Source organism: Poecilia mexicana, unplaced genomic scaffold (genome assembly GCF_051168715.1).
Source record: "Poecilia mexicana isolate PSO_F unplaced genomic scaffold, ASM5116871v1 scaffold_16, whole genome shotgun sequence".
Classification (NCBI taxonomy): domain Eukaryota; kingdom Metazoa; phylum Chordata; class Actinopteri; order Cyprinodontiformes; family Poeciliidae; genus Poecilia; species Poecilia mexicana.
The window spans coordinates 7,879,040-7,902,472 of NW_028263385.1; the positions used below are offsets into that span (position 1 = coordinate 7,879,040).

General features: G+C 38.7%; 1 protein-coding gene across 2 annotated transcripts in view; it reads right to left on the reverse strand.

Annotated features, from left to right (window-relative positions):
- bcam (basal cell adhesion molecule (Lutheran blood group)) overlaps positions 1 to 18,549 on the reverse strand; it is a 63,202-nt gene extending 44,653 nt beyond the window's left edge. Inside the window, exon 1 of one of the 2 annotated variants that reach the window (XM_014975537.2) lies at positions 17,860 to 18,549. In XM_014975537.2, coding sequence (XP_014831023.2) covers positions 17,860 to 17,923 — 64 coding nt within the window. In that variant the 5' untranslated portion in view covers positions 17,924 to 18,549. The remainder of the gene's footprint in view (positions 1 to 17,859) is intronic. The other variant, XM_014975615.2, reaches the window with a different exon arrangement.
- Between the last annotated feature and the right edge of the window lie 4,884 nt (positions 18,550 to 23,433).

Here is a 23,433-nt window from a genome sequence, read left to right on the forward strand (position 1 = left end):
AGAAGCACGACAGACACTGAAGGCGGGAGAGTGTTAAACGAAAAGCATGCAAGTGACAAAACTGGCAGAGAGACACAAAGTCAAATGACGGCACACCAAGATGAAAGAAAAGATGAAGCATAGGAACGAAGCATGTCACTGTGTCCTTGTACAGCTTCAATCGTGGCTCCTGCATACCACAGAGGCACACAGTGTGCAGGAGGTTTTGTTCCAAAATGTATCAGGGCTGAACTGGTCTGGGTAACAATTGCAATGTAATTAAATGCTAATCTGTCAGTGCAGAGTGTCAGTTCTGCTCTACATTCTGGGTTAAGCTTAACTTTGAATCCATTTACAAGCGGAAACCTACAATGTCAGCAAAAGTTTGTGTTCACTTATCACTGGCATAAAAACCCTATTAATTTGGGGCTTTTGATGATGCAATGAAACGGTTCTTTTCCAGGAAGTAATTATTCACTGAAACTTGACAACAACCGTTAGTGCACAAGTTTAAATTTCTGGTGGATTTTTCTATATTAACTACAGGCTCAAAAATGCACATGAAGCCCTAATAATATTTAGATAAAAATCCTGCAAGTTGCAGAAAAACTACATACTTAGGGATATATGTCCATTCTCATGTTTTAGAATATTGGAGCTCATGCAAATTGATTGGTTTCCTGCCCCCGATTTAACATTTGTCCATGAATAACCCAAACTTACAATAGGATCAATGTGTCACAGTCATTTCACAAGCTTATTGTGCCTAATTTTTCCATTACAATACCAGCTTCAGTGTGTTTGGGCACTATGTCCAGGTGGGATTTCCAAACTACACAATCTCCTCCATCAATATTTCATCCACCAGCCAGAGATACTGGTTCAACCAAGCCTCATTATGATGCTATCATCATGCCTAACAGTTGATAAAAGCAGAATTCAAAGCTTTTTTTTAAAGCTGTTTGTTGTGTTTGATTTCACCCTGGAAATAGAAAAGACCAAATTAATAACGCATAATTAGTAAATATAAACTTCTCACTAGCGCATTATATAACCGTCCATGTTTGTAAACACATACAACACTTTATATAGGAATAACATTAAAGCTAAAACAGACTTTCATCTGCTAGAAAAACTTCCTGCTTTTTGACCTTGCAGATAAGGCTCAGAGTGAATGTTTACCAAAGCAGATGGTCCAGGTAGGCGTTGCAAAAGCGGTTTGTTTACAAGAATGGAGATGGAGAAAATCTCATCTTATGGTTGGGAGCCAAACAGGACGGCCGTATGTGTTTCTGTGTACTTGGAGGAGGATTTTTTTTTTTTTCTGATTTTACTTGGTTGATCAAGCATGGCTATCAGAGCCTCGACTAGTCTGGCTTCATCTCATCAACCTCTTCTGTCTCCAAAATCTGGTAATAATAGGGAAACAGTAAAACATCATGGGTGAGACAGGATGGATGGGTGGATGGAGACGGAGGAGGAGGAAGGAAGTGGCACTGAACCAGGATAGAAAGGTGGGGTTAAACAGAGGTTAGTGAACTAGAGAAAACCAGAGGAAATGAATGAGAGCAGATATTAAAGAATTTAACTGTCTGCAAGAACATAAGATGGAACGCTCCTGTATATTATGATTGTGGTGCAGTGTTAAGATTGTATTCATCACCGTCAATGTAGGAGTAGAAAGAGGAGGAAAAATAGGAAAAAATGAAAACCAACCAGATGTTACTGAACTTGTTTCACTTAGATGAACCAGTAAGGAAGTGGCCTGTACCACTGCGCTGAGCATCATGTAATATTCTCCCTAATGTGATCAAAATGAAAGCTTCATGCTCAGATCTCAAGTTAAGAATTCCATGTAACTTTTTCATTGTTATAACATGACCTGTGTTTCTCAAAGAAAGTCCTCTGAGGTTGTATGGCACAAAATGCCATTAAGAAATGACTTAGCTAAGGTTAGAATTAGACCCATTTTGCAGATGGATTAACAGGCCCGGGGCAAACTTTGACATTTATGGTGAGGAGGGCAAAACAGCATTTTCCAGTGGCTAGCAGAGGCAAGCTAGAGCTTGGCCATTCAAGTTCAAGGGGGGGGGGGAGTGAGAGCAAAGAAGGAAGTGGAATGAGGGGGGAGTCTGTCATAAACTGGAAGATGTGAGAAGGCTGACGAAGTGTCACCAGAGGAATGTGGAAAAGAAGTCAGCCAAGTTGACGGACACGAGATGTGGAAACTGTCTGTCACGCGCCGCTCCAGAATTTTCCATGACTCCAACACTCCATCTCCAAGTAGAGATGTTGCTGCAGGGCAAAAAAGCCAACCCTGTCTCCCTATAATGAGCTATGAACTAGATGTGGAGATGGAAGATAGAATCCTGGGAGGAAACACTCAAACTTAAGTTTTAGCCACTCCTCAGTGAAAGCAGAAAGAACCAATGTGTTCAGATGTATCCCCTATGATTAAAGAGGCGTTCCTGTATGTGTTCAGCATACCAGCACCCAGATGCTCAGCATCCTCCGTTATAAATCAAACCAAGTGCTTGTTCCATCTAATAGGTTACACATAAACAGCACGTGGTTATATTTAGAAGCTATGCCCCAGAAAGCACACAGAATAAATTGTTTGAGTAAAAAAACGGACATGCAGTCAGGTAAATTAACTCAGTTAAGCAGTCTCACCTGTTTCTCACTGATCCTGGAAAAGAGTCATTCATGGTGGCAGCAAGTTGGAATAGTTCTGTTACGGTAGTTCTGATTTGCTCTTGTTTTAGACTTGTTCATAGTTTTCGGGTTGAGTTCTTTGCAATATCTTAGCTGTTCCTTGGACTGCGCTCTTCGGGATTTAGGGTATTTTTTGCATCCAGACTGCCTTGTTCCTGCCTGCATTTAGTCCTTGATTCAACGAATCACTGATTAAAGGTCGCTTACAGTGTTTCAATTTATAAAATTGAGAGAATTACATTATCACCTTTTACTCGTCGTCACTCCAAGGAACAAACAATAAGCCCATAACAATGGGCAAATACCAATGTTTCCAGCTTGTAAAAAAGAAAGAAAAATCCTTAAATCCTTGTTCAACTTGGGCTTAAGCACCCCATTAATAGATATGGGAAAAAAGGGTTTCCATATCATAGTAGTTCCAGTTTTCCTGTGATGGGCTGGCGACCTGTAATGGTTGCATCCAGACTATCGCTTATTGACTCTGAGATAGGCACCCTACCTCAACAACCCCGCAAGAATAAATGGGTGTAGAGTAGACGAGGAAAGGTTGGATGGACAAACGGTAGATCCAGTCAGAACTGTGTTTTGTGTGAGTCTGCAATATTGAAAAGGCATGACTGAGGCTAATGTTTGCACAGTTTAAATAAATAAAAAAAAACTTTATGAATTAAATATGAACACAGAAAAAAAATTCTAACTAAAGTAACAGTAAAACTTGCGAAGCTGGAATACTGTATTGACCCATCACCAATCGCTTGGAAAATAAATCTAAGAGCAAAAGCTCTTAGGATTTTAAGTTTATTAACGTTACATAACACTGTTTATTTCAAGCGAAACTCCTCTTCACACCCACATGTTAAACAAACAGTAATAGCTTCTGGCCATTTGTTCCATTTTGGACTGCACTACACTAAACACCAGCTGAAGCAAACAAACAGAGGCACAGCAGTGTATAGTATCACTGGCTAATATGGTTCATGGACTGAGCCTGGCTCAGTCTGATATGGTTGCTTGTTTCCTCAGTCTGGAGCCAAGTAGCCAACGATTTGGATATTGTCTCATGTTTGTACTGGAAGCCTGGTCTGCCCTCTGCGAGTCGACTGACTGATAATCCACAGCAGGGGCTCTGACCACATGGCAGAGTGAGAGCATAGGGAGACTTGAATAAAGAAACTGCAAAACGAGCAACTGGCAATTGGTTGTGAAATGATATGAAATCAAATACAGACAAAAAAAATGTACAAACAATATCGCAACCAACACTCTAAAACCCTGGGAATAAAAATGACCCAGATTGAAGGTTTGTTTTGTTAACGTAGCAATGTGACATGAATTGACCAATCTAACTCTGGACTGAACTAAATCAAGAAGATGTGTTTTAAATTACATTCTGTATTAAAAATAAGTAATTTGAAACAGGATGAGGATTATACTGATTATACTGTAAAATATCGCCTCTATATTGGAGATATAGGAAACGTAAACAATCTTTAGTTTTTAAGATTTAAATTTACCATTTAAATCTTTAAATGGTAAAGATTGTTGTAGGTTGTCTTGGGCCAACTTACAACAAAACTTTCAATGAGAGAATTTGAAAAATACTCAAATTGTATATTTAATTGTATATGGTACTGATTGGTCTCTGCTTGTAGCTTTCAAATGTTTTTAGGAGGTTTTTTTTTCTGTTAAATGTGAAAGGATGTGAAAGATGGTAAAATGTTAAACTTTTTACCTTCATTAACTAGTCTAGTTAAGTTCACTTTACTACACTGGGTATAGTGAAGGACAGACAGAAGGACACAACCAAAGCAAGGTCAGAGAGAACAGCCCCAGGAGAACAAGTGTGTTGTAACGCGACTGGCTATCAGTGTAACCATCAGGTTCACCTCTTTTCCAATTGCTCTGAGCATGAAGCTTTTTTCAGGTAATCTGAGTGTAGAGTTAGCATTAGCTTGGTGTTTCTGCAGCACGCTGACGTCTGAGTGCCTTCTATGCTGCCATGCCGATGGTGGGCTTGGCTTTGGTACTATCCTCAACCGTTCTACCAACTGCCCCATAAGCACAGCCAAACACACACACACACACACGTCCTCACACCCCCACGAGCAGATGGGGCAATGTGGGGTGTGTGTGTGTGTGTGTGGGTGAAGGGCTCCTGAAAAGGGTGCGGACCCTCAATGGTCGATTTTTTTTGGCCAGCTTTACTTCACCAACATCCTTGCCAAGGAGAACAGGTTTAACTCTGACAGCCTGGATTATATATCACCAGCTGTTAAGCGAGAGGCCACAGAATGGTACAAGCAAACAAGCAATGTAGCTACAAGGTGCTAAGATAATCTAAATTAGTGCAGCTTATTTTTGCTAACACGTAAAAAATAAAATAATTTAATCAACATTTGAACTTGCAAACATTTTTAATGATCAGTTTTTTTTATGGGAACGAGGCAATGCATAGACAAAGACAAAGCCAATGAGACATAATGACAACAGCAAATCAAAGAAAAAGAGAAAAAGAGGTTGTTCTGTTCTTGTGCAGTCAGCAAAGAATTGGCTTTAGAGCAAACCTACTGCTGTCCTATCGCTCACTGGTACTCCCTCTTGAAGTGGGATTGGACACACACACACACACACTCGCACACACACTTATTTATAACCTCTGTTAAGTCCGGATTCCAGGTTGTGTTGGGGTTCCATGTTCACATGCTTTTAACAGCCCTGACTGCCCCAAGTGACGAATGCCCACACACGCAGCAAAGTCTGGTTCCACACCAACTCTAACGCTCCCCTTTGTCTCTCTCTCCATTTCTTACTCCCTCTCTCTCTCTCTCTTCCTCTCTTTCTCTCTCTAGCACACACAAACATATATGATTGGTGTTAGTTACATTAAGGCAGTAAACATTTCAAGCAAACATCTGTAAAACCCCACACCTGCAGCTACAGATCTGTCCTCGCACACGTTCTTACATGCGTACAAGTATCCAACCATGTGTGCATAATTGCACATGAAGTTTGAGTAGTACCAAGTACAATCTTTCATCGGGCTCTCCCTTTCATGCTGCCTTCCTTCACTCCCTTCTCTCTGCACCTCCTCTCCCGTTCCTTTCCTTGCCCTCCCAACTAAACCCTCCTATGTCTGTCTGTGCAATGTGTGTAATCAGCCCAGTTTTAATACCTGCATTCCAACAGACTGATGGAATGCCCTTACAATGTAACATTGTTCAGGTGCAAACAGGGGAGGGCCTAGCTGAAAATATACACAGAAAAATACAGGTTCCCTTGAAAAGTTATATTTGAAAGTTTATTTCAGTAATTTAACTCATACATCAGTTCCATCACAGTATAATGTATAGCTGGAAGTACAAGCTGATTCATATTAAGAGATTAAATAATAACTTTGTTTTTGACAATGAACTTAAAACCAGAGAATCCTGCTTTCTTTCATGTCTGTTTTTAACTCAGTCATCTGACTCATTAAATATACTATTGGACTGAAATACAGTTTGACTTAAACAAATTCAACAAACATATGATTTATGTAGGGGGAAAAAAAGTTTGTTGCAGGTCTGCTAATAAATAATTAGTTGAAGCAAAATGATGGTGTATTCAACCACATAGTTGCATAAATAATCAATTTACTTTCCTGTCTTACATTTGCTTCCACATTTTACAAAACAAATGATATGGTAGTAGAAAAAAGTTAGTTGCCAACCTGCTAGCTATCCAACATGCAGGGCCTAGCACCTTAGCCAATGTTAGTATTTTAGCAAATAATACTTGCTGTTAGCATACCATATAATCCAGTGTAGTTAGATTTCGCTAATTACAGGTAAAATGCTGTTTTTTTCAGGATTTAACAAGTCTTCTATGTTTGGTTCTCAAGCACACCTTTATAACTCAGTCAATGGATTCAATCCTTTAGATTTTTAGTTTTTCTTCTGTGGTCATCTGCCTGCTTTGAATTCTTAGTGTTTTGTGGTTTTCAATGTTTTTTTTGTTTGTTTTTTTTTTCCTGTACATATCTTAAAACAGTCTTTCAGCTAGTCTGTACTCTTCAACAACCGTGTTCTGCTTTAGTTTGCTTCATTCTATCTTTAGTACATTTCCTTCGAAATGTTTGGTCAATTATTATTGATGTTACCGTTTGAGCTTCAGCAAATACACTTCCAAATTTACCTTTCAGCCTTAATTGTATATACAGATAAATCCAAATTACTCTCATTGTTTCTTCAGTCCTATAAATTCCTTATTATTATAATTAAGCCTTGTTAAAATATTTTCATTTATATAAGGATATTGATTTCTAGCTCTAACTAGAAGTGAGACATAATGAAAAGCGGTGACACGTTAAATGCTCCATCATCCTCCCACCGTGCTGCAAACCCTCCCCTCTGCTTGTCCCTCTTTGTCAGGACTTATTATTAAACATGCGTCCTCTCTGCCTGTGTCATTAACCCGTCCCCACCCACACCCCCCATCACACACTGCTTTCAATTCACAGGAATACGGAGCGACACAACGAGCAGTGCAAACGCCTGGGCTGCTAATTGACACGAGTAGTTGGTGCATCTGTAATCATTCTCAACAAACACAATCTTCAAAACGAGTGTGTATGTGTGTAGGGAACCGGATCAAAGGGATCCACTCAGCTGTCCTGGACCTTCACACCTCTCTCAGGACACAATGTGGCAGCGAGCACATACCCTTCCCAAACTTTACAAGCACAGCATACAATATTTCCACTTCCACTTATAAAACATTCAAACCTTATTTAGAACATTTGATCATAATGTTGCAACAAGCCGCAGGAGCAAAACGCAAGATGCTCTCAAGGCAAAGATTTGGAAAGTAATTACTTTAGTTCCTAATAACAAGTCTCTAAACCAGTTAAGTACTTTGTAAAAATAACTATCCATCACATGTGTTTTTCTGCACTGCAGACATGTAATCGGGAGTCATTTAGTCTGATGGAGTCATAACACAATGGAAAGCTATTGATTTTGAATTAAATATTCATATTGGCCCGATGGAAGCTTGTAATATTTTTCCACTAAATGGACAAAAGAAATGACAGAAATAAATTTGACTCTACTTCTATGATAGAAATATGCCCACAAATAACATGAAAAAATGAAAATAATGCATAACACACAGACAGTATCTGTTACTTAGCCTAATGGACTCTATATTATAAATACAGTAAATGTAACATTAGCTGTAAATGTCGGTAGGACAAGCATCTTTGAGCTTATTTATGTGATAAGTAAGTTAATAATTGAATTAATTTTTACTCAAAGGGGAGAAACACCAAATAGCCCAGTTAGGAAGTAAGTTCTCTATTGGCTTAAATTGAATTATCTTCAGCATTATCAGCCCTGACTGGAAAGCAGGAAGTACAAAAAAATTCCATCTTTTTTTAATCCATGAACGTGCAACTACAAGGTCACATTAAACGTTATATTTCAATGTGGGTGCTAATACTGAGAAGGTCCAAAGTTCTTCAGAAGAAGAACAAAAAATGCAAGAAGCCACAGTACGTCAAGACATCTCTATGGTTTATTCAGGCTGCGAGACAGCAAGAGAGAGCAAGACTTAAAGCATAATACAAAGTTCTACTCTATCATTTTAATTTTTTAATCTCTGTGAATCAGAGAATATGCTGAATGTGTGGTTTTTTGTTGTTTTTTTTTTTGGAGAAAATACAAATGCAGGCTGTAGTTTAATAATGACAGTGAAGAGAATTAAAAATGTAACCTCTGGAATAATTTTGTTGTTTCAAAATAGTAAAACCCCGTTTTACAGCAACAGCTCTAAAACACACCATCATGTCACATCTGGTTCTAACAGACAAACTTAATGACCAATAACAGAAGGTAGAAGACTGATATATCTTCTAATATAATGAGTCCCTAAACAGAAATTAGAATAGACTTTACAAAAGTAACCACCAAATTCTAATCACTGAAGCATATCAAAACTATGATTGGCAGAAATCTTCATATGAAGAGGATAGAGAGTGAAAAACTTCCTAAGGAGAAGAAAAAAAAACTTTAGAGCAAAAAGACTTGCTCTAAAGTTAGGAACATGGTGTGACTTGAGGAGAAAATTAACATTCAGAGCATAGGAACTCTTCTCTTTCAAAGTCAAGTTCACACAAGCAGAAAGCAGCAAAGGAAACTGAAGTCTTTGCCTATAGTTTTAGAGGGGCTCTGGTAAGAAAAAAAAATCCATAAAACAAAGGTGAGTTATCTCCTCAGGCTACAGGACTTAGTCAAAGGCCAGAAAACTGATACTAGATTTGGTCAATGCTGCTGCAGACTTGTTCTCACATGACTTCAGGTGCAACCCCTTCCTCACTAACATGCATCAAGTCACAGGAAACTATGAACTTCAAAAGCAAACAATTGCATGCAGGTGATGCAGCACACACACACACACACACACACACACACACACACACATATATATATATATATATATATATATATATATATATATATACACCACTGTTCCTCACACACAAACACTACAACTAGCACCCCTCTCCTCCTTTTCCTTTCTACCGCAGAGGATTAATGTTGCCTTGCTTGTCTCCCGGGTCCCCCTGGCCCAGTTAAAGCAATAAGATCTCATTGTCAAACAGTGACCAGCCTCACTGGGGAGGTTAACGCAGAAGCTTAACCATTAACTAGATTAAAGTTGAGGTCTCATCAGGAGTGCTCTGACATACGGAAAACTGGCCATGAAAAACTGTGTAAAAGAAAGAGAAATTCATGTGATTTTTAGGTGTGACATTGTCTTTGTTTTTTGAAAGAATAATAAATATTTTAACAGTGGTTCATTTATATTAACTTCTGGATAAATTGCTGCCACTTCTTTCTTAGATTTTTTTATATTGTTAATTTTCTTTTAACTTCTTCCAGTTTCTTTTTAAAGTCTGTTTGGCTGTGAACATAACAGTTTGACCTCAGTCACATGAAATAAGTCTAGATTTTGCTATGAATCTAGTTTTGTTTTTTTCTTGGGATTTTGCCACCCTGGATTAAAACTGAAATTGTAAAACTTCATTTTAGGAAAAATATTTTAATACTAAAATATTTCTATGCTCAGCTTATCAAGAAATTAGGACAAAAAGATATCTTCATATTTCCTTAAAAAGACATTGAACTCAGGTTTACAATATATTGGCTATAAAATGATAGATGGGTACATCTCAAGCCAATTCTTAAAGTAATAGCGGGGGGAACAACTGAATTGTGAGTTAGAATTGTGCATTTGAGTGTTTTGTCATTCACACACAAGTCAAAACCAGCAATGTGGAAAGACAGAAGGTGCTAATGAAACCCCAGTGTGTGTTTCTGTACGTGCTAAAAGAAAGTGGCTGTTGTGTGGCTTCAATCGAGGGATGCATTCAACAACTGCTGCTGAGGCAACTGTTGATGTCTGAGAGGCAACAGCTTGCGGGGCTCCCAGCGGGCCCTCTCCCAGCCAGCAGTCAGATGGTGGGTTTAGGGTTGGAGGGGCACAGGGGTTAGGATTTCTTCTCTGCTTGCCAGGAAAATGATCTCCTTGGCCACAGATCCAGGGATTCTGCATGGCATTCCCCGTTCTTAATTGGTATTCCTCAATCCTGTCGTTATCCAGCCTGTCGTATCTTTATTCCTGCAGCCGTAGATTTATTTTTAATAATATTTGATTAAATTAAATGGCAACGACATGAATTAAGTACTGAAAATCCCAACGAAATCATCGTATTTTACCTCTCGGTTTAATGCGTCTGGGTTAAATATGGAATTGTTGAAAGAGCTCAAGCAAATCCTGCCTTTCTTTGTGTATTCTATTGAAAAATGGACTGAGGCACAGAGGTTCTTCCTCTCATCTTTCTGTTGCACGCTCTATCTAAATGGGCTGGCTCTTAACCCCGTATCCTGAAAGAGCTTTGTGAATTTTCAATTTTGTTCCAACCCAAGCTGCATCGCCCACCCCCCAACCCAATTTGCCAACTGCAGCAGCAAGGACACACATGCAGAGATGCAGAGACATGGAGTCTCTTTTCAAGGCTGCATTCAAAATTACACATCAACACCAACTTCCTCCCCAGAGACGAGAACAATAAAAGTCCACAGTAGCAGAAAAACGCTCTGCTCTAATCACTCTCTCATCCCACTCCTTAATGTAACCATGTCCATCCCTTCCACCCTGCTTCCTTCCTTCCCTGGAAGCAACTCCCACTAATTTCACGGGAGCACTGCTTCAAAGCAGGAAAAAAAAAAAAAAACAACGCTCAGCAATTTTTGAAGCCTTTTGTTCACCTCACCTTTCCATTTTTCATTTTTAAACAATGCATGTAGGTTTTCTAGCAATTAAAGGGCATGTGTCATTTTTTTTTTTCCTTTTTGTGGGCTGATAGCTTTCAATAGCAATGTTGATTTTCAAAAACAATAGCTTGAGAGAAAGAAAAGCAGCACTAGAACACCACTGCAAGTTGTCATAAAGACATAATGTCAGGTCTGAAACACCAAAGGCACAAGTAGTGAATTTGGGTTTATGATTTTGAAGGTGATTTATTCAGAAGGGTTGAAAAAGTTAAGAGAAAATTATTTTAGAGACTTAACAAATCAGTATCTTTTGGAGAGATTCAACAGTGTTCTGTGGCAAATGCAGTCTTCTTGTATTTTACTTCAGCAGGGAATGATCGCATGGGACAAAAACTCTTAATTTGAAACACTGAAATTCTGGCATTATTTACGTTCAAATGTTGCAGTTTTTGATCCAGTTCTTACTTTTGTGCCCACACAACACTCCAAACTACTGTCACCGAAACATTTTACATTATAGATAGATTCATCTCATCTTTCTCCACATAATCAACATTTAACAGTTCATCAAGAATGTAGCGTTAAGCCAAAGACATTGTCTGCCACACCCTCAATGATCCATTTGTCAATTTACTTTAGCCAGAACATGTAATTTAGCCATAGCAGGTGCTTCAAGCTAACACGACTCATCTGTCGGTTGTAAGATAAAATATGTTTTACGACAGATGGATCCGAGGTAAAACGTTCCCTCCTTCATTTGGTTCAGATTCAGATAAACAATGGATACATTTTATCCAGCTCATAAACAACAGCTACAGTCGCCCAGGCAGTCTGACTTTTCTTGAACCATCTCTAATGGTCGAGTCATAAACTGTTGTTTTTTCTTTCCTCTGGCTTACGTTGTTCCTGGCTTCAATATGTCTTCGTTTTTTCCTTCTCTGGTCACAATTGATTCCAGCAGAAAGGACGTTTTTCAGTGGATGTGGAAAATATGTTCATCAAACAATTAATATATTAACATGGGAGAATCAGACAGTGAGGTTTCAGACAACCCATTACCACATATGTATGGTGTTTTTTTTGTGGGCATGGGTCAACAAGCTTTTTTTGTTTCAGAAATATTTTCTTTATATTTTTCAATATTGTTTTGTGCTCTACAAAACATGAAGAAATGTGGGCGGTAAAAACCCAATTGAAATACCGACCATGGCGTTGATGGATACAAAAGTAGACAAAGTGCTTTTCATAATGAAAAACAAGTGGGCAGGTCAAGTAGGGGGGAGGATGGTCAGTCTTATTTGAAAAATCATTAATAGTGGTCCATAAATCCATTGTGAAAGGGCTCTAGGGACGGGCGTAAAAGCAAACAGACCCTCTCTGAAAACCAGCAGGCTCTCTTCCTGAAGCTTGGTGGGGTCATTAACAGTTAGCCACACATTAGAGCACAGCAGTTTGTACAGGCAAAGGCTACATGTTAAATCACAGCAAGCGATTGCACGCAACAATAGGAAAAACGATAAGTGCAGTAAATCCCTCATCATAATGGAAACAGACAGAGAAAAAAACAAAAATAAAGGGACGAATCAGATGGGATGATAAGAACAGTGACGGTGAACATTGACAAAGATAATCTGGCGAGTTCCACCTGTAGATTAAACCTGTGGAGGCTTGTGTAGTCACCTCTTTTTAAAGCAGTACACAACTTTTACAAAAATATGTTTTTTTCCATTTTTGTTAAAACAGTCACCATGTCGTGACAGTAAAATCTGTGAAAAGATCAAGCTGCTCCACCGTCTGAAGAAATAATACAGGCAGGAGGAGGGTCTTAGCACTGTTAATCATGCTCATGTACGCTGCTAATTGTGCTAATGGTGGGGAAACAACTCACAGTTCCAATGTCATCCTTGACCATGCCAACTGACCCTAGCATTTGTGGAAGGCTACATTTTAGTGAACTAGCTGTAGCCTAGCAGAGAACAAGGGAAGGGGGCGAATGACAAGTCCACAAGAGTGATTGATTTTTGTCACAGACTGTAAGTCTTATAGTATACTCTCACAACATAAAGATAATAATTTCAACATTAGTTACATACTGCAGCTTTAAATCTCCAAGCCTGTAAGAAAAGAAAAAAAAAATGAAGAGGAAAACTTTCTTTCATCTGTTCTCTGAACCACATTCAGCCTATTAACCAACTTTGGAGAATTAAGCACGTGTGTGCACTGTACCATGTACTGATGCCCAGATGTCTGGGGCTTGCTGCCAGCTCACCCACCAACATCAGTGTTCTGTCACTTTGATGAAATGGCTTAAATGGTGTTCAGAGGAAATCACAAACTTCACTGGACATTTTAAATGGACTTCAGAGCTTTTCAGAGTTTTATTTTAAACCTTACTTAAAACATCCTCTTGTATATAATACTACGTCAATGGGGGAGATAAACAGTACATTGTGGATGCTTGTTTGTGCATGGATTACTACCTAAGAAATGTGGTTGGAGGGGGCTATAAAGTGAGAAAAGAAGCCCTCTTTCTGTAGAGTCTGAGCTGATGACAAACTAAAACACATATTACATGGCAGGTAACAGCATGCTCAGAGGAATGCCACTTATTCCAACTCAGTGATTTACTCAGTCATTATCTCAGTCACACATATCCTCAAACACAACCATTCTGAATCCTCAGTTTCAATCCCTACTCCCCCTACAGACCCAAATCACAGAGGGGGCAAACTTGTGCATGCATTTCCAAGCAGTGACTAACTCAAAATTCAGTTACAGTCTCTTGCAAATTCATACCACTTCCTTAAACATTTTCACAGTACTAATTTTAAAGTACTTTACTGGGATTTTATTGGTAGACCAACTCAAAGTAGAGTACTGTCTTGAAGTGGAGGTTTTATGGATTTACATTGATGTTCCACAGTTTTGCATTTCTTTTCATCCTCAGATTCAACACATTGTAGACGAACCTTTCGCTGCAATTACAGCTCTGAGTGTTTTGGGGTATACCTCCACCAGCTTTACACATCTAGAGACTGAAATGTATGCCTATTTTTCCTTCCAAAAAAGTTTAAGCTCAGTAAGACTGGACAGAGAATATATGTGACACAAATTCCTACCTGGGTTTAGGTCTGGGATTTGATTAGGCCATTCTAACAAATGAATATGCTTTCATCTAAACTATTCCACTGCCTCTGGACAAATTGTTAAAAAAGTTTGAGTAGAGTGGATATTTTTGTTATGGATTGGAAGGGGCCAACTTGCCCATGCATTGCCAAGCATTTTGCCACTGACAATTCAGCTATACGGTTTTAGATATTGCTTAACATGAGGAATCCCCATTAGTTATATATGTGTTCGCATGACAATTAAAGGTTGCGTGCCTGCACAGCTATAGATCACTGAGTAGATGACATCTGTGCATACCTCAGTGTGTGGCTTTACAAACCTGAGACCCAAAGTGCCCCAGGGCAGCTGTTAAAGGAGGTCCACTGGATTTTATCTTCCTTTGGCTTAAATGACTCTTTTTCTGGCCTAATACCATAATAATTACCCACGGCTGCAGGGGGTGCACTTCTGATGCGTCGCTGGCAGAGGGAACAGAAATTAAACAGAGAGGAAATGAGTATGGGGAATTAAGGCAGCCTTAGACATAGGCCAACTCTATGTGTCAGAGGCCGACACCTTGATCTGAACGGAGCCTTGTCAAAATGATTCTTTACACCCAATGTTGGTTTGGATTCTTCTCTTTTCAGCTGTTACAAACCCATCTCAAAGCTTCCTTTCCTGCCCAAAATTTTAGAGAAGGTTGTAGTCAAGTAGATAACCACTTCTCTTGATCAGTGTAGTATTCTGGACTACTTTCAGGCAGGTTTTTGTAAATCCCATTCAACTGAAATGTTTCTTCTTAGAGTCTCACATGATATTTTGATGCAGAGCAATGCAGGTACATTTTCCCCAGTCCTCCGCTTTTGATATGATTAATCATCCATCTCTGGTAAAAAGGCTAAATATTTAATGGTGTTTCAGGTTTTGTCCTCATACCGACAGATTAATCTTCCTGGCTACATACTTACAAATCAAATTCAAATCTTGCTCAATTTGGTGTTCCACAGGGTTCAGTTTTGGAGCCATTGCTGTTTTTGCTTAATGTGCTCCCTTTTGGTCCCTTACTGTTATATTTTAAAAATCTCTACTATCATTGCTATGCAATGATATACAATTTTATTTTTCTTTTCTTACAAATATAGTTTCAGAACTACACATTTTACTAAAATGTCTAGATCTAGAGAAGGGGGATTTTTTTCAGCACTGTATGTGACAGATCACTGATAGGAGCTGATAAAAAAGAAGAAATATATTTTGTATTATATCAACATATAATTTAGCAGCAACAGAGACCTTTTTTTTACCTTAAATAAGTCAGTTTTTCATCATTGTATCTCAGTGCACACACTAAGGTACTGTGGTATTTTTTGTTCATACCAAAAGAATTTTATGCCTATTTGGTCTTTAATCTTGTAATGGGTAGAGACACAGAGCTCAGCAGCCAGTAGTTGGTGCTTTAATGAACAAGAATGACTAGGTAGTAAAAGCTTTCTTTCATGAATTACTGACAGAGTTTTTAACCCACTTAAGTGACAGCAAACATCTGGGTGGTCTGTGTTTGTATTTTTTTTCTAATCTGTGCTCAACATTGACATAGTTGGAAGCAGCAAGCATGAGACCAGAAACCTGTGAACGTCAACAAGAGCTGCTATTGTTAGACAAAAAAAAAAAGATGCTCAAGGGAGACTGAAAAATATGAGATTCCCAAAAAGAAGAAGACAAAATCTGTTTTTTTTTTCTTCTTTAGAGCAGCATTTCCAGGGTGTGGGGCAGCATGGATGGAGGGAGGGATGGGGGGGGAGAACTGGGCGGAGATAAGCTCTTTGCACCTGGAACCAAGCCTTTTAATCAACGCAGCGCAGCTGTGTGATATGCTGCACACTACACCCAGTTCTATCAATTACAGGGCACATTATGGGTTGGACTGTAGGCTAAAGGTAGGAAAACAGCAGCGCATGATAACTTTGTCACTTCCAAACAACAGACCCAACCAGGATATTTAAAAAAATAGTAGAATGAAAAAGAACGAGAACTGAGAAAACCAAAAGCAACATTGAGGTGGATACAGAAAGGAAGCAACAAAAAGAAAAAGAATGGAAGAACCATGTCACTTTCACAAGAACTGAAAGTGACACAGTTAGCTCAGGTTGTTGAGGTTGAATTCAATTTCTGTCTTTGGCAGATGGAACTTTCCCCAGGTGAAACACAGCCCTCATTAATACGCCTTTGTATTGCTGTAGTGGCAGTATCATGCTTTGGGATTGTTTTCTTCAGTAAGTAAAGGGCAGCTTGTCAAAAGGAAAGATAGGTGGAGCTACATACAAATCCAACGGAGAATAGGGAAAATACCAAGTACTAGTTGACAACTGGAAGTCTAAATACACACCACACTTTTCAGATTTGCTAGTGAAAATGTTGAAAACTACTCCATAAATATGTGCTAATTTATATTTGAGCTATCACACTAAATAATAACAAATGCTGCAATATGTGTGAAAGGTCATGGGGTGTGAATACTTTCACAAGGCATCATAGTTCAGGTTTAAATGTCTGCTGTGAGACAGAGCTGCTGGTGAAGGAAGAAAAGCACAGAAAGAGACTCAGGCTCCACCCTTCTCCCCCTCCCTCCAAAAAGGTAAAAGGCAGGGCTGTAATTCTCAACTTCCAGGATTCTGTATGTGTGTGTGTGTGTTTACATATATTTCAATATCATACAAATGGAACTAAGCAATCTGCATGCAAGGATTCTAGATTATTGTGATGATTAAAAAAGAAAATTAATCATCACAACAAATGTATGAACAACAAATGATGAAAAGACAACAAAAATAACAACTGGACCATTAAAGATGAGCATCAAGCGCACTATATAAATAGTCCTCTATGGGTAAACCATGACCAAAGTTTGTTTGATACAGAAATACAGGTTGGATTTTAGAACTACTAAGTGTTTCTGGCAGCACCAAAGCAGAGCTGAGGGTGGAGGCTCAGTGCCAGCAAGGGAGACATAAATCCCAAAGATCAGACATCAAAGAGCTGGAAAACAGCCTGATCTTGATCCAGAGGTATGGTCTTCACAATGAAAGGGACTTCTAAATCCGAAGGGAGAGATTTACTGAGGAGATTTTAGGATTTGGGAGTATTTTCTTTATGGGTTTGTGGTATTTTTTTAGCAATTAAAAATTATGAGTGATTAAAAAAACATTTATACAACATTATGCTTTTTTTTGTTTGTTTTTTTAAATTTAGATACTACTAGGTGTTCATTGACTGAATCCCTCTGAAGTAGCAGGAGTAGCATGCGAAAACTCCAACCACTTCCACCGAGAGTCACCTTTCACACTTCAACCAATCACTTCACGCTCAGCGGCTGCGCAACTGCAGCGACTTTTTATTGCCAATTCCGAGTGGAAATAAATGAATTCCGTTCAGCGCACAGATGTGCCTGCTTCTCCACTTGTTCTTTTTGTCTTTTGTATAAACTCCAAAACCGAACAGGTTACTTAACAGTGACAAACTGGGAACCGAACCAAACCACAGCGAGTGTAAAAGAAGTTGCCACAAACCGCGGGCGAAACGCAACGCGGCGTGTGCAGACAGGTTCGGTGTCGCTCTCAAAGTCGGAGTCAGCGGAGCAGAGAAGTGGGGAACTTACAGCCTGCAGGCACGAAAATCCAACCTGCACCAGTTCACATCAAGTTAAAGTTTTTTTGTTGTTTTTTTTTTAAAGTAGCGGACTTACCTTGAATTATCCAGAGGAGCAAGGTGCACAGCGGTATTCTGCGTCCCAACCTTATCCCGGCCATGACTGCGTCTTCAACTTTTTTTTTTTTTTTTTTAACAAAGTGCTCACTTTGTTTTTATTTATTTTGGGGGGGATGAAGAGTCTGTAAATTTGACCCAGTAGTAAGTCTTTCGCTTCTTTCAATGCTCCAACGATGTTTTCCCTCTCCGTATCTCTCTCTCCCTGCGAAATGAACGCCTCTCTCTCTCTCTCCTCCTCTCTCTCTCTGTGTTTCTCTCTCTCTCAGAAACCTGATTCGAGTGGCAGTCTAGTTGGTTGATATATTTGCACAAAAGGTGACCCCCTCTTCTCCAAATACAGCCCCCTCCTCTCTTTTCCTCCCTGCCTCCTCCCCTGCCAGGCTCTCCACCTCAGTTGCAATGAAAAGACTTGGTTGACTAATCGCGTAGGTCTGCTGGGGGCCCGCGGGACTGCTTTAAAGAAAGTTAAAAGTGATTTTATCATGAGGCTGGGTGACTCATAGCAAACCCTAAAACTGTAGCTGCGCTTAAAATATTAATAACTAAGTTTCTTTGGGAAGATCTAGATTGTGTAAATCAGTTCGCTGCTGCTAACATCTTAACATCACATTAAATGCACTCATGGAACTGAGAAGTGTAAGATAAGTGCGGTTCTTGCGTGGATGACGCCCTGGGCAAGCCCCCTCCTAAATAAGCAAAGCATGCAATTCTGGAGTCTGTGTCTAAAACATGTTGGAGGGAGACCATGTTCACCTGGACTATATTATGAACTTGTGCAAGATAAAAACAATACACATAGTCTCAACTTTACCTTCACATTGAGAAAATATGAAATAGAAAAGAATATTTAATAGTACTATTTTCTTATTACAAACATGGGAATAGAAGCCCTTGAGAGTATGCTGGAAAGTGTTTTTACTTTATTTGCCTTTGTTTCAAGTAGCGATAATGAATGCTTTTTTAAAAATATAAATTCTAACTCAGTTTATAAACCCTGCCTGGTGGACCAACTTGGATAATAATAAAAAATGCATTAAAGTGATGATTTTAGCTAAAACGATAACTCTCAGTTCCCAAGAGCCACGCAGAGGACAAATGCCAATATCACGACAATATATTGTCACAGAGTTTAATGATGATGCAGTACTGCTACAAAGAGCCTACAACTATACTAATTACCGTTATCTATTAATATATTTTGATTGTTTTATTATTTTGAAGTATATGTTTTATTTGGAAGTTATTTATGTAATAGTGTGACAGTAAAGTGAAAAACACTGTTGCAAATAAACTTAATTATATATGGAGATTATATATGGAGATGTGAACCGATTAACTACTGATTAAGTATGAAATTGGAAAAGAGACCATTTTGCATTTGTACACATGGGAAATCATCTCCATCTAATAATGGTGGAGGAGAGTTCATTTTTCCAGGTACTCTTACTGTTGGAGGGATTATATATATATATATATATATATATATATATATATATATATATATATATATATATATATATATATCTTGGGAACTATATTGGAGCCACACACAAAATTAAAGTGAAATGTTCCCTTTATTTTTTTGAGCAGTATATATATATATATATATATATATATATATATATATATGTTTGGCAAAATAATCAGTTTATTTTCAATCATTTTATCCCACAAAATAAGGAATCTCGTTTGTTACACTTTTAACAACATCAACCTTTTTTTTCCCCAGATGTTATTCAGAAAGATTGTTGGATCAAATGGACACAAAGCTCTTCAAAGCATGTTAAGCTGTCTGTCATTGTCTGACATACTATTCATTCCTAGACACGTAATCCCTCCTGAATTTGTTGGGGTATTTACAGGGTGTGTCCAGAAGGTCCAACAAGCTTAGTTTATCTTATTTACAATACTGTATTTATGTCTCTGTACTTGGAGTTTGTATAAATTGACTCACAAAATTAACATAGCAAATCCTATAAGCTTGAGACTGGACAACATAACTGGCAATTATTCCAGCATCACCCAGTGTAATAAAACCAGCATACACTTCAGTGGACAACGCAGATATCCATCTCATTGTAGTTTCCTCCGGCTCGACGTATGGCATACTAAAGCATCAACGTGGCCTTCAGGTTATAAAAATCCTACAAAGAGCGGTTGCATTCAAAGACATGCATTCCTAACATAGCTGGCCCATAACAGCTGGCTAATATTTTCTCAGCCCTGTTTGAAGAAAAGCTATACCAGCAACCTGTTCCATGTCACCAAGCGCACACAGCAGTCACATCTTAGGATGGGATCTGTTAGCTGAGCTCCCAAGAATGCGCACTCACAGCTGCACTTCACATAGAGGACACTGGGAGGAGAGTATAAATCTACCGAGAGTTTATAGGGACATAGACGAGAGGACCATCTGAAGCCCTTTCTTTCTCTACAAGTTGTTCATCCCGTCTATTCTTGGATTTAACAGCAGGAGAAAGAGGCGAGTCTTCCCAGCAGCCTCCGAACATCAATACAGCCAGTGATTCCTAATATTGACCCACTCATAATCATCTCTCCGTGCTGTTGAGACATAAGATCCACTAACAAGTGTCCTGTCCTGTGGTGAAGGACTTTGCACAGCATGGTCCTTTTTTTCTGCCTTACGTAAGACCCTGTATCATGCTGCATCGCTGTGGAGAATGCTGATTTAGCCAAGCATGGGCGATTTTTTTTTTTTTTATGTAAGGCTTTTAGTCATACGTACAGTAGCAGTGATTTACTGTGCTGGTTCATTACCTAATGGATCTGCAGTAGTGGAGAGGAGTGATGAGGACAGAGCTGGGGATGGAATTGGATTGTAGAAGTAACAGCGAAGGAGAAATGAAGGGAAAATGTACCCGATAATAGAGGACATAGACTGATTAAAAGAGGTACGTAAACACGGACGTTCCAGGTCACTTTCTCAGGCTTGTCTGGTGAGGCACGTGAAGCAAAGTTAAGACATCAAAAGGAAGAAGCTAACGATTTAATTATGCCAGTCATGTGACATTTCATAAAGTCACAGAGGGAATCCTTCTTCAGGGAAACGGATGTCTGTGTAAAGGGCCTTGTGAAAGTATTTACAACCTCCAAATCTCACAAACACAAAGCTGAACATAGTTTTGGGGGGTTTATGTTGAGACTAGCACAAAGTAAAATAAATGTACATCAGGAGTATTCTTGAAAAAAAAAAACCTACTGAGTAAATGATCAGATTTGATATTTTATAATGTCACCAGACAAAAACATAATTATGTGCAAAGTCTGATAGACTAAAATGAGAAGATGAATACAAATCAATAATAACCTTTATTTAACCAGATTTATCCCATTGCGGCAGCTTACAGTAGGCAATAGATATATATGAGAAAAGGGTAAAAGTGCTTCCAGTTACAATGTATAGTGTTTACGGTATATTCACTCCCACATGGCAGTATAACCGGTTCAGCAGACAGGAAATAGCTTTAGAACAACAAAGACTGTGTGCAAACAAGAAGGTTCACTTTAACTTAAGCTCCAGGTTTAGAACAAGTACATTTTTGGTTTAAACATGTTTGTTCCTCATTCAGTGAAGTTATTCACGGTCAGGAGATTATCAAGAGGTTTTACTCAAGTATTATAATACTCTAAACTAAAAAGTACAGTGTAGTAAAACTATATATATTTTTTAAAAGTTACTCAAGTAAATATAAGTCAATGTAACTACGGTAGTTAGTAACCACCTTTGTCTGTTAAGATGAGTTTCTCTCCTAGAAGAAGCCACTGAAGGAGCCACCACTACCACTAACTTCCTACTTTTGACTCGATGCAATCTCCCAGGTCTCCTGTGATGGAAAACTATTTTTAACCAATTTGAATAATAAACTGAATTTGACTGCATTGTTTGATAACTAGGTTAAATTGACTTTCTTCTATGTAAAGCGTCTTCAGATGACATTTGTGAAATTGATTTAATTGACACTCTATTTTCAGAAGATTAAAACTACTTTGTAAGATGTTTTTTTTCAGTGTTAAACTTCTACAAGTATGAATTAAAGGTATTGATTCTTTTTATCTTGATCAGAAGTATTTAACACCACAATGTGCATTCTATAAAAATCTGTATTGTGACTTTCTTCCTTCCACTGACGCTGCTACCAAAGTGCATTGGCTTTGCTTGCTTTCTTGCCTTTTGAATCAAACCGGGTGCCTTTGTCTATAAAAGTTGCCTGAGTTCTGTTTTCCTCCTTAATCCATCCATTTCTCTTCTGCTGACACAGAACCAGGCTGCAGCTGAACCACACCGAGCCATTCCACATGCCTCTCTGCCTTGGTATGTTCCCAGGGCAGGTGGGCTTTAATCACCTCAGTTTCCTTCAAACAGACATGTCCTGAATATCTCCAGTTGAGGTAGATCCAGAGGGCATTCTGCTCGAAATCCCATGTCTATGCAGCTTACATCTTCTAACGCGAAAAAGGATCTATCCTGCTCCGAGTGATATATGTTCAGGCTAGTCTCTCTTTAAAATAAATTTGACCCAGTTGAGCAGATCATGTTGTTTTTCTCCAGAGTTCTTATGCACAGGACGTGTTCAGAATGCAGATCGGCTGAACGATTTAAAGTTTTGCTTTTAGCTTCAGTTCAACAGTCAGGTGCATTGCATCAGCGCTGAAGTCACAACAACCTGCTTGTAAATGTCAGGCTTCATCTTCCCATCAGTGATGAGTAAGACTATGTGGTATTTGATCTCCCTCTCCTGGGGCTTCCAAGCAGAGGAGGGAAAATCCTCTAATTCTCAGAAATACATAATGGGCTCTAAGGGTGTTTTCACCCAGTTGCTTCACATTCAGCTACAGTCTTACAAGTTTTCTGAAGGAGCCAGACTCAATTCAATGAGATTCTCAGCTTAACTTGTTTGCGGTTTAAGTCAGCAGTTTATTCTCATGGTGAGCATATATTTAATTTGCGCTTTTAATCATCATCATTCCAGCTTGGAATGATTATACAGGCTTAAATACAGTATGTTAATATAGCTTTAGTATTATTTGAGTAAATGTCTTGGCAAGTCGCACCTCAACCACATATGTTGTAGCTGTTAAACATCTGGCATATCCAGGCTGGATTTTTGGTGAAGAACATTTAAATGAAATAGTAGGTTGATAAGGATGCAGTTTTTCAGAATAATCTACACATTTCCAGTAAGACTGATGTCAGGCATCAGGCAAAGCATAATGTTTGATTTGTTTGGGACCATTCTCCTGTTAGAACAACCAGCTGCATCCAAGTTTCAACCATCTGATTAATACCATCACCCTCCGAGTGAATGAATTTGTTAATGTTTTTTAAGAACTACAAATTTGATACGATCAGAGACTGAGAGGTTGCTAGCAAAGAAAGAAGCCTTTGTTCAAAAAAAGTACTGGAATTTGCTGCTGCCCTCTTTAACAAGCCAAATGGCTTCTGGGGAAAGGTTTTATGAGAAGAGATTCAGCAGTTTGGCAACAATAACTAGAGTTCTGTTTGGAGGACTCCAGTAAACCTGCAACACTA